This window comes from Chionomys nivalis, chromosome 17, assembly GCF_950005125.1.
Source record: "Chionomys nivalis chromosome 17, mChiNiv1.1, whole genome shotgun sequence".
NCBI classification, from domain to species: Eukaryota; Metazoa; Chordata; class Mammalia; order Rodentia; family Cricetidae; genus Chionomys; species Chionomys nivalis.
In genome coordinates this window covers 25,685,911-25,703,691 of record NC_080102.1, presented here as the reverse complement: position 1 = coordinate 25,703,691, position 17,781 = coordinate 25,685,911, and the positions used below count along the sequence as shown (strand labels likewise).

General features: G+C 48.0%; 1 protein-coding gene across 1 annotated transcript in view; it reads right to left on the bottom strand.

Moving 5' to 3' along the window:
* Positions 1-17,781, bottom strand: part of Tg (thyroglobulin) — a 179,404-nt gene that overhangs the window by 113,623 nt on the left and 48,000 nt on the right. Inside the window, exons 25-29 of the mRNA XM_057792131.1 lie at positions 15,587-15,695; positions 11,254-11,445; positions 6,691-6,858; positions 1,433-1,498; positions 603-683 (exon numbers count right to left, since the gene is read on the bottom strand). Of these exons, the coding sequence (XP_057648114.1) occupies positions 603-683; positions 1,433-1,498; positions 6,691-6,858; positions 11,254-11,445; positions 15,587-15,695 (616 nt within the window). The remainder of the gene's footprint in view (positions 1-602; positions 684-1,432; positions 1,499-6,690; positions 6,859-11,253; positions 11,446-15,586; positions 15,696-17,781) is intronic.

The window sequence follows — 17,781 nt, the reverse complement described above, 5'->3', positions numbered from 1 at the left end:
CTGGATGAACTGTCTCCTGCCTTCCATGACCCCTTACAGACTGTTCATTTCGACTGGGTTGACATTTTCTGACACATAGTAACATTTTTTTCTAAGCCTACAGGATTGAGGGTCCCGAGCCTGCTCTGTTAAATTCTGCTCTTTAAGCAGCCACTTGCTCTTGCTATAGCTTTTGCATTTGTTTCTGCTTCTGCAGCATTGAGAATGGGCAATGAAGCTTCCTTACATTCTGTTCTTACTGCACACTTCAGGAGTCTCTGTATTTGTGAGGGAATAATTGGATTAGGGGCACAATGTGGTGCCTTGTAAGGCAATCAGCTGTTCTCAACCTGTGGGTCACAACCCCCCTTTGAGGTTGACATTACAATTCATAACAGTAGCAAAATTACATTCATGAAGTAGCAACAAAAATAATTCTATGGTTGGGGGGTCACCACAACATGAGGAATTTTATTAAAGGGATGCAGCATTAAGAAAATTGAGAACCACTGCTCCAAATCTTCAGAATGGAGTAAAAATAAGAGGCCCATTCATTGATAAGACCTTGAATGCCATTATCTTGTCTGCAGGACCCAATTGTATAAACTCTTTAGAGGCAATACCTGCTTCTGCTGGAGGGTCTAATCCAGGCGCCACGTCCTTTCCACATGCCATGGATTCAGGCCGGGACCCCATGTCAGACTCTAGGAAGAAGAAAATAAGATCTTTGGTAATGATGAGGCAGCCACATAGCAATCCTCACATCCCACAATCAGGAACTCAGCACAAGGCAGGCACAGATCCAGCCACCCAAATGAGCAGGTTTGGTCCTGCACCTAACACTAGCCAATCTCTCAGGGCTAGAACTAAACTCCTTGTGACACCGTAACTATTAACATTTACCCTTTAAAGATGCTCGTATACGCTCACAACACCCTTGAAAGGGATAGAAGGTTCACATGAAACCTCTGAGAAATGAGACTCAGTGAGGGAGAAGAACTCATCCCAAGACTCTTAGAGGGTCAGGAGGAAAGTCAGAATTTAAAAAGTTTAATTAAACCCCATAGTAACAATCACCTAGGTCACATTCGATCACCCTGAGCCCCAGGAAGCAGAGGTTCATGGGGCCAAGTTCCCTGGAGAAATGCTTCCTGAGGTTTTCAACAGCTCACTCTGGTGATAAAGGCAGCCTGTAGTGGTAAACTCTATCTCCCCAGATCCAAGCATTTCCTGCCTTCCCCATCTTTTGGAGGCTTTCCACATGACATTCTTTTCGCCCATGTGTCTCCTCTGATGAGGAATGGGAGCCCTTCTGCTCCACAGAGAGCATGTCCATAGAACATAGATCTGCATTTTACTTCCATTGGGAGGAGAATATCTTATGGGTTCAAATTGGGACCAAACTCAGGAAGCCACTGTCCTATCACCCCTGATTCCCCACCTTGGAGCTCACCTTTCCAGAGGTACACCTGCTGGAAGCTGATAAAGGTGTCTTGAGTGCCTTCCAAGAGCGTCAGACCTGCAGAAGATTGTCATTTATGAGCCTTGCTGGTGCTTGCTCTCACTGGTCAACCACCTTTACAACTGCCTCATCACCCCCTCCCCAAGATTTTCCTGGCTTGACTCTGTTCTCTACACAGGATCCCTCAAAGCCTCATGGAGTGCCATCCCAGCACCTGGTCAGACTTCAGGAATCTAGCACAGGGAACCAGACAGACTAATGTGAGAGGGTCACAAGCCTACAACATAGGAGCAAGACTAAGCAGTTAAGGGATGGTTTAAAGAAAACAAAGTATTTACGAGGTCCCATTGTTGGTATTTTCGGACATCAAACTGCTGAGATTCTGACCTCCTTAATGAAGCTGGATCTACAGGGTGGGTGTAAGGACATGTGCTCCCAAGGCTTGTGTTCTCAGTTTGATCCCCACATCCCATATGGTAGAGGGAGAGAACTAACCCAGTCAAGTTGTCCTCTGACCTTCCATACACATGGTGGCATGTGTACTCATGCAATATACACATGTATGCACACACACACATGCACCAAATACATAAATCAATAAATGTAAAAATTAACTAGGCCTGGCAACTGAATGATGGCAATACTCTACAGAAGTTATCTCCTAGATTCTTCACATGGGATACATATTCAATCAGTGGCAGCTTTTTTTATTTAGTGTTTTTGTTAATGTTATTAACTATTCTTTAAATTTTTTATTGGCATATATTCATTATATATAGTTATGGGCTTTATAAAGACATTTTCCATGATGTTTATCATCTATGTTGTCTTGATTGATAATGCCTCATATCCTCTCCTTCTCCCCATTCCTCTCCTGTTACCACTCCAGCTAGCCCCCTCTCTTTTCTAGGAAATTCTCCTTCCCTGGTGCTGCACTGGATAAAGCTAGATTTCTCAACCCTCTTGGTGGTAAGTGTTCCTCTTTTTCCCTGCTCAGTCTCAGGCACGGAGTACTCTCACTTGGCACACACCCCTAATAGTTTGAGGGGGAACTTCCCGTGTATACCTGCCGTGGGGTCAAATTGTACCAAATCATCTCTTGGCTATCTGTAGGTTGATGGTGGGCATTTTACTTATGTATTTATTCTGGTTGTGGGCACCAGAAATCAGCTGTAGATGGGTTAAGTGATCTTAGAACCTAGCTAGTTCCTAGCAGCTGAGTAGAAGGGTTCTACTTAAGCATTGCGAAGTCAACAATCCCACCAGTCTAAGAAGCCAAACTGCAGGTCTGCGATGCTGTGGGACAATGGTCTTTTATCCTGTCACTTGTACTATTTTTAATAAAATGCTAATTGGCCAGTAGCCAGGCAGGAAGTAGAGGCGTGGCAATGAGAATTATGGGAAGAGGGAAGTTTCAGTCTGTAATTGTGACCCAACCATAGAGGAAGCAAGATGTGACTGTCTCGCAGAGAAAGATACCAAGCCACGTAGCTAACATAGACAAGAATTACGGGCTAATGTAAGTTATAAAGAAGCCTGAGCTAATGGGTTAATCAGTTTATAACTAATGTAGACCTCTGATTGAGTCTTTGAGACTTAACGGCTGCAGGACCAGGCAGGACAGAAACCTCGGTCAACATTGTGCTTTAGAAATGCCTACGTCCATCTCTTTAGCTAGCTGGGGAGCTTCTTGGCCTTAACAATGGAAACTTCTGCATCCTTTGCACCCAGTACCTGGCCTGCTGCCTCCCATGTGCCTGGTGGGTTTTTGCTATGGGGGATACACCAGCGGGCTGTGGTGATAACATGTGAAGACCGCTACCAACTTATGGCTGGCCACACCATTCCTTCTTGACCCCTTTGCTCCCTTTTGCAGTGGCCTTTTAATATCTTTCCTTTGCCATCTTTGAAGCAGAGCTTGCTGTGAACTGGCATTCAGACGGAGTCCAGGAGAGAGGCTTTGCAGTGGCATCCGAGCAGAGGAATTCCCAGTTATCACAGATGCCAAAGAATCTGCTGCTGTAACCACAGAAGACTTGAAAGCATTTTCTGCTTTCGGGAAATCACATGTGGACCTCGGTAGTAGAAAGTGGCCCTAGGGGGCATGGTGGGGAGTTTGCACAACAACTTGGGGGTTCAAAGGTTGGGCCATAGTAAGGATTAATGAAAAGTACAACACACTCAGTTCTGAAGTATACTATCTGGGTCAGGTGTTTGCCTCGGCAGGTGATCCAAAGGATCTGGAAAGCAATCATGCAAAGCAGACTTTGGTGAGCTTCCTGTTTGAAGGTCATGCATTCTACTGAGCTGTTCTTTCCTACAACTGGGAGCCTAGCAGTATTAGCTTTCCAATACAGATCTAAGCCTGCCTGACCCACGATCAGGTCTCTGCTGGACTCAACTCTGACATCGACAGCTAGCCAAGAAACAGAAGCAATCCACCCTAGTGAGGGGTGCTCTGGGGTACAGGTAAAAGACCAGATAGTGGGAACTTAGAAAACAAAGCTGCTTTTTGCTGTCTGTACAGCATGCTGGCACTTCGTTCCATTACGTAAAGTGTTCAGACTTCACAGAGGGTCACCCTGAGGCTCAGGGTAGCTAAGTGCTTGAAGGTCACAGAACTCTGGGGAGAACGCAGGGCTCAAGTAAAGGAATTTGGAATGCAAACAATTCATGCAGCGCCTTGCCTCTGTGTGCCTCCTGCCATGCCTTTTAACTCTCTGAGCAGTCCCCAGGACCATCATCGTGATTCTCTTTCAGACTTGGAAAGACTGTGACCTGGGCAGGCCCAGCACAGAACAAGCATTCACGATGGGGTTTGGTTCACGGATCTGCTAACCCTGTAATTCAGCCGGCCTCTGTGAAATTGTGGAATGAGAAGAAAGGGGTTGGTCCTCAGTGAACTTTGATGAAGATAGAGTTTGTTTCTGTTTGAGAAGGTGCTTTATTAAAAGGGACGTCAGGGCAGCCTGAGGTATGTCCCTAGGATTATAAACCAAAGGTTGTCTTATACATTTGATCAGAATAAATAGGAAATAAGAAAGCCCTAGAATGAACACACACACACACACACACACACACACACACACACACACACTGCATTGAAAACGCCAAAGATGGGTTGGAGAGATTTCTCAGTTGATAAATCACTTGCATCACGAATGTGATGACCTGAGTCCAATCCTTAAAACCCATTTAATAAACTAGGAAAATACTTGCAGTTGCAGTGATAGTGAGGTGTTAGCGAGAAAAGGGCAGATTCCTGGAACTGTCCAGTTAGCCTAGCCTCAGTAAGACCCCAGAGACCCTGACTCAAACAAAAATGAAAGGCACCTAAGGACTGACAGCCAAGGTGTTTGTCCTCTGCTTCACACACACACACACACACACACACACACACAAAGGCCCTTCCTCCATTGTCACCCCTCCGCGGGGAGGCGAGTCCAGGGCACATTCCTGGCTCCTTGGGCACACGCACCAAGCACATGCCCTGGTTAAGCAGTCCACTGTCTTACGGCTGCCAGCTCATCACATGTCATTCCTGAAATGCCTGTTCTCACCCTGGGCGCCTCTCAGAGTAATGAAGAGCATCTGTGAGGCAGCCATCCCGCAAATAAGCTGTTGGATTCTGTTTACCCCAAAAGAAGCGAGTTAGGCTCTCTGGAAGGCTGCCAGATTCCAGGCTTTGGTTGTGTGTGCCAACTAGACTTCCTAGGTGTTTTCTACACTGGACTTTATGCTCCATGTCATGAGTCCAAGAATTATTGAGGCATACGTGATTCTCCAAAGAGCAACATACATGCTATATATTGGCCTTGGTATCAGCGCGAGTTAAAAAAACACACACACACACACACACAACATTGTCCAAAGCTCTCCCTGTGTGCCTGCCACTATTGGAGTGGCTAAGACACCCGGAGCCTGTTTGAGGCAAAACTTCCCTAGGGGGTGTCCTAACTCCCGTGTGCCTGCTTCCCCCCAGCGGTAAGATGGCCAAGACCACAACAGCAGTGCCTTCCTTGAACCACTGTGCATGTGCAGGTCTCGGTCTTGCTGCTGTCTGACCTAACAGTGCAATGAACTATTTTGTTTCCAGGATAAGCCTGTGCTCCAATCTAGCAGGCAGCAGGTTTACACATTATCAGAACTGCTTCTCAGAAAACAGATTCCTTAGCCTCTTTGGCATGGGGCCCTGAGACTTTGCATGTCTAACCAGTTCGGGGTGACACTGGCCCTGCTGTGCCTGACCCTGTGAACAGCGCTGGCCTAGCCAGGGCCAGTTTAGGACTGCAGATTAAGCCTTTTTCTCTCTCCTGGGCCTACTAAGAGGGGCAGCCAGGCAAGAAAGCAGAAAGGCGGTCTGACTGGTCCAGGGAGACCTCAGAAACCCACCAGCCGCCCCTGTGGATTGAGGCCAGCTTGCTGTCTCTAACGCTTACACATCTTACAGAAAAGTAGGAAGAGCTTCAGTAAACGGGAGAAGGGAACATCCCGGCTCATCTGTTCTTTCTGCTCACTGCTTATCCTCACCTGTAACACGTCTGCCCCCGTGCTCCTGTGATTAGATGGGCAGGGCATTAGGTGTAATACCGAGGTTCTGTACCTCCCAGGGAAAATGTCCAGGGTATCTCACTATAGTCCTCCACCCTTACTTAGCTTCAGATACTTTACATGAGACTTAGCAACACCTCCCACTAATGAAACACTATTTCCTGTCTTTTAGCTTCTAGTTTCCCCGTGTGGTTTGCTTATGCACCAGACGAGTGTATCCGGACTTTCGCAGGCCTTGCCCTTCATTCTTATTCTGCCCTGCTTCTGCCACCTGCAGGAAATGAACGCACTCGTCCCAAGCAAGGCAAGACCGGCAGCAGCAGGCCTGGTCCCAGTTGGCGCAGGACTGACTAGCTAGCAGCCAGGCATGCTAGATTCATGAGGTGTCTTGGCCCCAGCTAGCCTTCAGCTTTGAGAGCTGAATCAACTAAACGTTTTGCTGGGATAACACTGAACTCAGCCAGCAATTTTCTGTGCAATATCACGGGTGCCTTTTCCTTTTTATAAATGGAGCCTACACATTCTGGAGAAGAGAGGTCAGCGCAAGGAGGATGTACCTGTGTCCTGGGAGATTTATAGCTGAGGAGGGATACAGGGTCTCAGGATGCAGAACTGTACCTCAGAAGTTAGCAGAGCCCCCGCTGATGAGAAGAGGAACTTGGAAACATGACAAAAGGGAGCAAAAGGTAGAGGCTTACCCTGCAGGAACTCTTGGCCTCCCAGACTCAAGGCCATCCGGCGGCTCCCCTGGTCATACGTCACTCCGGGACATGTACCATTGGCCTGAGTATCAGCGGCATCCCTCCAGTCATTGATGTGGCAAACCAGAATGTCAGGAGAACTGAGAAGTCCACAGATAGTGGGCCCTGTCAGAGAGGAGAGGCCAGTGTGAAGGAAACCACTGGGGCCCTGCATAGCCTTCCTGTTTTCTGAGAGTCTGGACAATGCCCGGGGATGGGACAGGGACACTGGGGTACTGGAGTCTGTTTTCAAATCCCATTCTGAAGATGGCCTCAGAGGTCCTTATGTGGCACTGATACACTACACAGGGAGAGTGTACCGGCTGTGGACTTCATCGTGTGGTCACATGGGGGGTGAGATGCTACTGAAGAGGCAGTGTTCACAAGAAGCACACAGAAGAATCTGGTGTAGAGCCAGATTCCAGAGTCTCTGACCTCATTAGATACCCTGATTTCACAGAGGGGACACTGAGACACCCCAAAAGGAGAAGCAGTTGTTTTTCTAGTGTCTGAGCAATAGTGAAAGGGTGGAGGCAGCCGAAGCCCCACTAAGGAGCAGTCTGGGTTGGAGAGAGAGAGAGAGAGAGAGAGAGAGAGAATATGAGAATATGCAGGCAGAGACTGGTGCTCTTACTCTCTGACCCCCAGTTCAGAAGGAAATCAAACAGCTTCCTCTGCTAGCACTACATGTCCCTGTGTTACTCATGTTCCTGTGTGGTAGGGACCTGTTCCTTGCTGGTCACACCCTCCAGCTCCAGTGACATGGGAGCCCCCAAGTCCCTCTTCCCAGTATCCCCCACTTCAATGCAGGCTTCAAGCATCATGAATCGTCACTAACTGCTCCCTATTGAAAACACAGCCATTCACTGGGAGCTGGAGGTAAGAAGCCAGAGGAGGTAGGATGTGGCTGGCAGCTTTCGTGAGGGGCAGCTAGGAGGGGAGAGGGAAAGGAGGGATTTAAAAGAAAGCTAAATGACTTTGCAGGCTGTGGTGGAGGATGTAGCGGGATTCTGTTTCCAGACCTCAGCAGGTCTAGCCAAAGCCCTCTAAATTAAAACTCCCAACCACCCACAGGACCGGATGAGTCTGGAAAGACAGCCAGATGGTTTAGGCAGGACCCAAGGGCCCAGTTTCTGGCACTGCATTTGAGGGTAGGGGTGGGTAAGATGTTGGGTTCAGGGTAATTCACAGCTCACTAGTTAGACTTGGAGGGAACAGCCAGCAGGCTGCCAACCACTGTGTCGTGGAAAACAGGGCTTGGAAGGCTCACTTCTCCACAGAACAAAATGATCCTTCATATATGATCCTAGGGAAAATGAAGTCAGTGTTTCCACATGGAATAATCTCGTGGTCTGGTGAGTAACACAGCATCTGGAGAGACGGTGGTGCCCAAAGAAGACATGTTTAGCTCAAGGAGGCAACCTGACTTTGAAGGCAGACTTTCCAAATGGGTGTGCAGGAAGACATGTGTTGATGACCACATCGGGGGCACTGAATGGTTCGTCCATCTAAACACTAACGTGAACCCACATTGTATAATTGTAGGTCTAAGGCCAGGACAGTTAGGAATGAAGTTGTTCTAACCATCTTTTCAACAAAACAGTCTCGTTCCGGGCCTGAGAAGGCAGCTTCCTTAGTAATGCGCTTGCTTTGCATGCATAAAGGCCAGGGGTCAGTCCCTGGTACCATAAGCATTACATGCCTGATGGAGCATGCCTGTAACACCAGCACTAAAGACGTGGGAAGAGGAAGGTCACAAGTTCAAAGTCATTCTTGGCTACCTAGAAAAATTTCAACTTGGCATAATCAAGACCCTGTTCCAATGAAAATGACAAAACCAACCAGTTTCATTCTTACCACTACTGACCATAAGGAACTCAGCTAGGCACCTTCCAATGGATGTTTCCTGGAGCTGGAGCAGCATGCGGGACCGTCAAGGCTCCCTGCGTGCCCTACCCTCCCTCATTCGGTTACCTTTAGAAGCCCTGGGTCGCTTCCTCCCTGCCTAGTGGCTCTACCTTTCTTTCAAATATTCTCCAGGGTCTTACACATGGCACCTCTTCTCACCCATCACCTTCTGTCTCCCCAGAATTCTCACCTGCACTCAGACCTTTTATTTATTTATTTATTTTTAAAAAAGACAGGATCTAATGTATCCTAGGCAGCCCTCTATACCAATGACTTTAAATTTCTAATTCCCTTCCACCACCTCCTTAGTAGGATTGCAGGTGTGCACCTCCAAACCTGGCTTTTTGCAGTGCTAACAATAGAGACCAGAGTCACATGCATACATGGCAATCATTCTAATAACTGAGCCACATCCCCTGCCCTAGTCCCACAACGTCCGATGTCACCAGGTGGTTTCTGTCTCTGTCCACTCTGATGCTACTGCTTATCCTCTTCCATCCACTTGGCCCCTCTGGGCCCTGGAGCTTTGCATCTAAGATGAGCCACGTTCTATAAATGTCTCAAATGCCCATCAAACTTAGTGTGCCCAGGCAGACTCCTGAGCTCTCTAAGCCTTCCTCTGAGGCCATGTGATAGATAACTTGGTGTCTCTGCTATTCGTTACTGACTACAGACCCAAATCCCATGGGGAGAGCCAGCCACAAACCTCTTCTTCCCATCCCCAGAGTCCTCTTGAATTTGTCTAATTTTCCTCACCCCACTGCCACCACCCTAGTCCAGGCCACCTGCTCTTCTGCATAACTTCTCACCTTCTTGACCGCTCCACAACCAAGTGAATGTCATCTATCACCTTTTCTACACTCCAATCAGAGTGCTGGCTTCAAAGGCAAGTGTGATCATGACCCTTACTGGCTTTAAGCCTTCCAGGGCTCCCAGGTGTTCTCAAGATGAAAACACTTACTAGTGCAGCTGAAAAGGTCCCCTTGAGGCGTCCTCTCCCTCCTGCTCCTTCTGAAGCCACGGTCGACAACTGCTTGTTCTCCCTGTTCTGGGGAAGTTCTTCATGAACTGACTTCTAACATACTCTCTTTCTTCGTCTACCCAGGACTACCATAACCTCTCTGATTCACCAAGTTAAAGTATACACTCTATTCGAGACCTAAGGAAATCATCACTTCTTCTCAGCATAGAACAAAACAGTATAGGTTTCCAAAGTTGTATTTAACTTTCTTTCTGGGTCCAGTAATTGCCAATTATCCCTTTTTCTCTTCATAATTTCTTCAGAGAGAGAAGGCTAAGAGGCAGGAAAAGAGAATGCACGTTCCTGTTTCACAGCACCCACTCACCATGCTGACCTGATTACTGAGACCCAGAGTCTGCCAGTGGTCTTTAAACCAGGTGGTGTCTCCCAGCCTCTACCTTAACACCCAGTAAATCCTACTCCAGCATTGCCCTGGTTTCCTCACCTCATCTATGTGCTGTCTACTGCACAGCGCACAGACCAGCTCTCCTTCCCCACAAGGCCACTGAGTCCCTACAATCTCATGCCACTTTACACTGTATACCTCCAAAGTCCCTTCCTAACCATAGGGCACACTGCTGAGTGCCTAGGTTTATTTCTGCAAAATGAAGCGATACCCACTGCTGAGGAACCATTGAAAATGACCCAGGGAAGATAAGCCTTAGGCTGGTTATCAATATAGTCATCAGGAGCAGAGGAGTGTGTCAGGAGCCGTGTTCCCCCAAAATGTACAGGAAGCACCACCGTGAGGAGTTTTTGCAGAGGGCTTCACTTTCCAATTGTATTGAGAATAGTCTTATTGACCAAGCCCATCTCACACCCAAATTAACTGTTAATAGAGAGCTATCTGTTAGCGGAACCTGCCTCACATTCCAAACTATCTAGACAACTAAGGTGTGTCAACTTGTGACTTCCTGACCAAGGAATCGTGACCGATCGTAACCTCTTGGACTACGTGACTGGCATGGACCACGTGGCAAGATCCCGTGCCCCAGCCCCCCAAGCTCCTCATCCAGGGGCTATATAAGCTGTAACCATGACTCTAATAAACGGAGGCTTTGACAAATATGCTTAGCCTCATTCCTCCTATCAGCCTATGTCTTTCAGGTGGTGCCTCTCCGTGACCCTGGAATAACTGACCAGCCAGGCGGGTTACAAACCCTAGACAGAGTAACCCGTCGAGGCGGCTACAGGAGTGAGCCAAGGCAGTTTGGCCAAAAGTGACCTTGCCCAGTCTTCCAGGCTAACAGTAAGATATTGGGAAGGATACACCAGGGTCAGATACTACCCTGTCCCCTCAGAAGCTATATAACACTGAGAAAATTATTTCCATTCTTGGAGCCTTGTTTTTGTTTATAAAATTGAAGACAAGTATAAAAATGAAACCAGCGTTATAGCAAGAAGTATTGACACAATCTATGACATTGGGAAGAAGCTGGGGTTTGTTCCTGATTTTATGTGTGACTATCACCTTCCATTTGGGCATGGTAACATCAGTCTTACTAATTCCAATGCCAGGCTCCATGCGATGGTTTTTGAGTCTCCAGGTGCCCCATACCCCTGGGTAGGCCCAGTCCGCCAGTCAGCCATACCTGCTTTGACCTGTGTGAGGATGAAGCCATCACAGCAGGAGTCACGGTCGCAGGCAAGCAGACAGAAGAGGTGTGCATCTGTCAGGTTGGCTCCGGAGGCAGAGAACACCACAGGGCTGTACAGCCCGGAGTGCACGTTTTGAAAACCTGTTGGTTCGAAGCTCTTCTGACCAGCTGCAGTGGATTCGTGGCCTAAAGAGAGGCAGAAAGAGTCTGAAGAGACCCCAGAACCCTGTGGGGTTGAGCAGAGCTCTCTGATCTCAATCAAGTCACTGAGTACGGCCCATGTGTGCTGGGAACACTGTGGGACCAAGACAGGATTCTCTCTGGGCACGAAATCTCTGTTCATAGAGAGGATGTGACTGCCACACATGAACCTCAAAGCCATTTACCTGGACCACACACATTATACCTGTGAATATCAACACACCTAGAAAACTGCATGTGCTGTTCCTTTGATTATTCTGATGTGGCAACAATGCCCCATCTGCATAGACACCACACCCCATACTATCTTATTTCTTATTTATTGCTTCATGTATCTAACATAGATAAGCCTGGACACGTGGCAGTGGCAGACAAGGAAACTAGGCTGCCATCATTCAGAATCATAATGGATGCTATCTCCTCCATCCTGTTCTATTGAACATCAGCAGGGGAGCTTAGAGTAGAAAGGCAGCAGCAGGGCTAAGGGGTCTAGCCTTTTGCTTTCAGCTTGCCTTAGGTTCTTTTTACCAAAGTCCCTGACACACGACCCTTCACTATGTGACCTAACATTACTCAGCCCCTGCTGACACCTGTTTTTCAAGCTGCTTTCCCCACTGTCCAAAACAGCTGTTTCTAAGGAACTCAGCACACCTTTTTCTGTCATTAAGCCATCGGCTTTAGCAGGGTCATATTGTCTCTGCTAACCCTCTGATTAAAAGTGGCTTGTTCTGGGGCTTGCCTGTTCCTAATTCTAGTTCTCCTTAGAGCACCAATCTATACAGTGTGTGTGTGTGTGTTGCCTTATTCTTGTGCTCATGCTATTCCGAGGAGAGAGCCTTAGTCTGTGATGTGAATTGGTGTCCCTGGAGAGGTGTCCATACTTTTCCTGTACTGACTTCCCAGTTGCCCAGCGGCGGTCCAGGCCTACACTGACTCCCATTCCTAGAGACATTACAGAGGCTTGTAGCCCAGCCTCAGATTCTGAAGGTCCCAAGGGAAGACCCTGATGGCCCCTTACTACACAAATGCCAGGATCCTCTGGGACTCTGCTTCCTCGCCTACACGTAGGCCTAAGAACCCTTCTCCTCACAGACATCGAATGGAGACAAACTGCATAGAAAACAGCTATGCAGTGGTTCCGGGGCTAGCTGATGCCCAACAGGTGCTTTACACTCTCCAAAATGCCAGCATCTCTTCCCTCCAAGCATGGACCCACTCAGCCCCATCTGCTTCCTACCCCATGGAAAACCGCTACCATCCGGTAGTGGAGCCTAGGTCCCCTTAAAGGAGACATCCTGTTTGTCACCTTAGGACTTGCCACTCCTCCCCTGCATTTACTCCCTGCTTGGGCCTTTAGAAAAGACCCCCACCTGCTGTATTTAAGCTATGGGAGAAAATGTTCACATAGCAGCTCCCAGATACATGTATCATGAGCTTCCAGTCAGACGTCACTGTCTGAACATCGATTTCATTAGATCAGAGCTAAGCTGCCACCATCACCTGAAGGCACAGTGGTGTCCTGTGACTGCTGACTGCCCTTTTCATTGCCTAGCTTCTCAGGCTGCAGTTCTCCTGGTCAGTGCTTCCTGGGCCAAGGCCAGAGTCAAGGCTGACCTGGATGTCCTTCACATAGCACAAGTGTCACAGAAGACCCTGAATTGCTATACAATAGGCTTCCTCCCAGTTTTCGAGTATCATTTGCAATGCCATCTCTTCTAGGGCTCCCCCCCCGACTGCTAAAGCTGTTCATGTTCACTTTGGTCCCATCTCTCCTCCTCAATCTGAGAACATCACATGCTGCAAAATGTTCTCCTCACTGAATTCATTCTTCTCTCGTTCAGTGTTATGTTCTGCTCACAGTTTTAGCCACTGGGTCACTCACTAAAGCCTATATAGTCCTGTGAGGCCTAGTGAGAAGTTCAGGACACAGTAAGACTGTGTGCTCCATACGGCTGTTGTGTTCTCCACAATGGAGTAGGTCCCAGTGATCATATGTGAAGGATGTTTCACCTGGATGTAGTGGGTAGTTGGATGCGTCCCCTTTCCAGATCTCGTCTTTTGTTTGAGGGATGGGCTAGCTCATAACATAGGAGTTTCCCAACATTGGTTTCCTGTGATGCTAAGGATTGCATGCTCCTCTTACAGGTTCCAGGACCATAAACCTCAACTGGGTAAGGAGCAGGAGATGTTGGGCATCGTAGAAAACTGGGAGTCTCCCTTTTTTTTGGTTCCATCACACAAGTGACTTAGGGTGAGGGGTGGAACTGGACAAGAAGGCCCTTAGTGAGTGAGGACTGTTTAGAACCTGTGTTATTTCCTCCTGTATTATTAGCATGCTGGAAAAAGGACTGAGCTTAAAGTAGAAGTGGGAAATAGTCTGATCGGAGGTGGAGTAAACATAGGAGGTTGAGTCCAGCTGCCTACCACTTCCAGTAAAGTGGAAACACATCTTGGCTTTAAACAGACAGAAAGCAAAATAAAGCACCAAGTCAATTTCTGCCCTAGGTTGAGTTTGGCAGCAAAGAGGTTCTCACTTTCCCTTGTAATCCAAATATAAACTTCCAGGAGACAGGAGGAGGCACAGGGCAACAAGCACTTAAACATAATTGTATTTTAAGTGTGATAAAAGGCTAAATTACAGTTTTCAAGGGACATTTTTAGCTGGGGTTGCCTCATTTGCTTTGGCTTTTATCGGTAGAATAAAGCAATCCCTAAGCTTTGTTACACTTAAAGGTGGATGGTGGGAAGAGTTGCACATTGAGGTAGAAGCTGTAGCAGCCCTGGCTGTAGGTTAGAGAAAGCCAACACCAGAAGATGCTGGTACCGCAGACATGCCCTGTTCCGTCAGGACAGGGATGTGAGGGAGAAAATACCATGCTTGTCCTTGCACAGGATGAAGGATGCTGCAGGGTCAGCTGAGGCTGTGGCCTGACCATCTAACGCAGCTGCTTCCAGATCGAGGCTGAAGCTTCAGCATGCTCTAGTCCATGTGCCTAGAGCTGCAGTCCTCAGAGAACCCCACCTCACTCCTCTCCACCCTCAAAACCCAAGTCCTGCCTCCATTACCTGCCTTCTGGTCATCATCCAACAGGCATTCTCACTTTTCCAGTTCTTGCCAAGCAGTGTTTCCAGGGGTAACAAGGGTTACCTCATTGAACCTTCCTGACACCCAGATCTCACTGCTATAAACATTAATGTCTAGACTATCTGGGAAGATTCCAGAGATCAAACAGCTAGCCCTGTGAGGGTTCAGTACACTCAGCTGCCTCCAAGGTAGAAATAAGACATGGAAGTCAGAAATCTTGCCTCTCAGAACCACTGGAAAGCTATAGCCCAGAGAACCAGGACTGGGGAAGGAGCCACAGGCCACAGAACCCAGCTGCATACTGCTGGCCCCTCTCTGACACTGCGGATGAGGAGCAAGAGGCAAACAGGACAGAGGGGTGTGGGCCACAGGACACTAGAGATATATGCTACTCACCCCTCCCATACTCCCAGGGTTCCCTGGCTTTCTTCCTGCTATCCCTGTGTTATTTTAAGAATGCTGAGGCCCCAGCACAGCTCTTCAGGAACAGACAGAGAGACTGTGAAGGGCTGGCAAGATAGCTCAGTAGGCGAAAGCTCTTGCTGCCAAGGCTGACAACCTGAATTTGCTCTCTAAAACCCATATGGTGGAGAGAGAAAATGACTTCCTCAGGTTGTTCTTTGACTGCCGCATGCATCCTGTGGTGTATGTGAGCCAATTCACACACACACTCACACACACACACACACACACAGAGAGAGAGAGAGAGAGAGAGAGAGAGAGAGAGAGAGAGAGAGAGAAGATAGAAGATAGATGATGATGTTAGGTAGATGATAGATAAATAGATAGATAGTCATTTTTAAAAGATACATGGAATATTAAAGGAAGTCTGTGTTTCTGAGGACTTTCAAGTTTCCATAAAGAAAAAGAAAAGATACATGGGAAAGTGAGATGTGTAACACGCAGTAGAATATTTCTTGTTATTCACATGGTCCCAGACCTTGGAAAGTTTTTAAGAACTTTATATCCCCACCTCCCCTCCCATCCAGATCCACCACTTCTGTCTCTCATAGCGTCAGCCACCCAGCATCCTCAACCTACCTTTCTTCATATACACGGCCAGAGAGCCTGCACCGCTAGCCCTCACTTTCACCTGGCACACAAGGCTCCTGAAGCTGGTTGCCTTGGAGTTGCCCACAGCATCTTGTTCCTCGAAGTGAGAAAAGGGCCCCGTTATTATCCAGTATTCCCCATGGTTTACAGCAAGGCGATTACATATTTACTAAACTATAAGCACAGATATCTATCGAGGGGCTGCCAGGGAAGTTCATGGAGTTGTCTGGTTCTAGAGGGGCACTGTGGGAGCCACAAACTCTCATCAACTGTGCTGGCAACTGCAAAAGACATGCAACTGGTGAAGAGTCTGTGACAGGGCTGACGGGTGGATTCTGTAGAGAAGCAGGACCTAGGAGAGCTTCCCAGAAAAACTGAATATGAACGGGGCTCTAATTAGAGACGAGAAACTCTTTCCAGTGAGATGGGCAGTGGGTGGAGAGGGGAGGTGGGAGGAGCTTGCTCAGGGGAGGCCTGGCAGGCACACAGTCTGTCCACAGATGGGTTCTGAGGCTTGGGAAGGTAAGTCAGACTCCAGTGCACCTGCCATTCTTGGTCATCTTTGATCTCTTTCCTGATTGGCTTTCAACCGTTCTGCCAGGTGAGTGGGTGGGGCAAAGCCGACCACACTCATCTATGGTTTGTTTCCAGGATTTTGCCAGCCATGTAGTTTCATGTGAGGGCTCTTTAGGGCAGAGACTAAGTACAGGCTACTTGAAAGCACTGTCTCTTCATGCTTTCTTTACACAAGAGACCAAGGCCTGAGGAGGGAAGGGAGGACTATTGAGGGCATAGAACGAAGGGGCAGCGAAGACCTGAAAGGGATTGAGGTAGAGACTCAGCATGGTGAGAGCCTTTCTTATCCCTTTTGGTTTTACCTGCCTGGGCAGGAGTCAAGATGGACGTCTAGACTTGGGAGACTGAACTCCTGCGCTATGGTTCCCAAATCTGAAAGGAGCTGGAGCTGCAGGACCAGGAAGGCTCTGAGAGCAGCTAGGAATGAGGTCCTAACCCTCAAGGAGATGGGCCAATCAGATGTAACTAACATCCAAGCCCCACTCCTGCCTTAGGACAGCACTGAGAGCCCAGGACTCTGGGGAGGAACCTTAACAATCTCCAGGCAGGGCTTCCAGGGAAACTTCCTGCTGGCCCAGCTAGAGACTGGAGAGGGTATGGCAGCGATATCCATTCATAGCAAAGCTCACAGCAGAAATTGTCCTGTGTGACAGTTGGAAGCCAACTTCCATCCTCACAACCCTGCTGTGATGTGGGTATATAGTCATTTATTACTTGGGGGGGGGGGGTGTCTGAAGGATCTGGAGACTAAATAGCAGAAAACAAGTGAGAGGGATTTACATTTTAATCTGAGTCCCGCCAGCATTTCATTTACATCAAACAAGCTGCTAAAACTCTGTGGGGAGCCCTCTCCAGGCACCTGGCGGGGCATCACAGGGGAACACTCTGACTCCTGTACACTCCATAGGCACTTGCCGGTCCAGGGCCGGTGATGCTTTAAAGCAACCGTGCACCTGGGTGTCCTAAACTGAACGCATTTGAAGTGGATCATACATACTCACGCTGTGGACTGGCTACCACGATAAAAAAGATACAGACATGCAAAATGCATGAGGGAGTCGGGGAAGAAAAGAAGACTAATTGTGTCCACATACACACAAACTAAAAAAGGATTACAATATGTAGACATTTCTAAGAGGACCCAAGAAAATCTGGATAGTAAAGTGGAGACTTGCAACATCAGGCATTTAGGACCCTGGGACTTGGGACTTGATCTTGGCTGGATGCCCTTCTACCCCAATGCAACAGCACAACCTAAAACTTCTCATCTCCCAATAACTTCCACTTGTAGAAACAGCAGTCTCATGTAGGTCTGATGGATGTCTAACCTTTTTATATTTCCAAAGCGCAATGACACTTGATTTCCACAATGGAAGCAATGCTGGTGTCCAGAGCTCAAGAGTCAGATGATATTTAGGGCTCTGGACAATAACCCCTTAGCATGAGGACCTAAGCTGCCTGATGGGGTAAGCAAAGGCAGAGGACGAGGCTTCTTCACACCGAGGCGCTGTCCTGATTGGTCAGATGCTATACTATTCCTGTTGTCAATTCCTTACGTCTCTCTAGCCCAGGACAGCTACAGTTTCCAAACTGACCACTTTGACAAT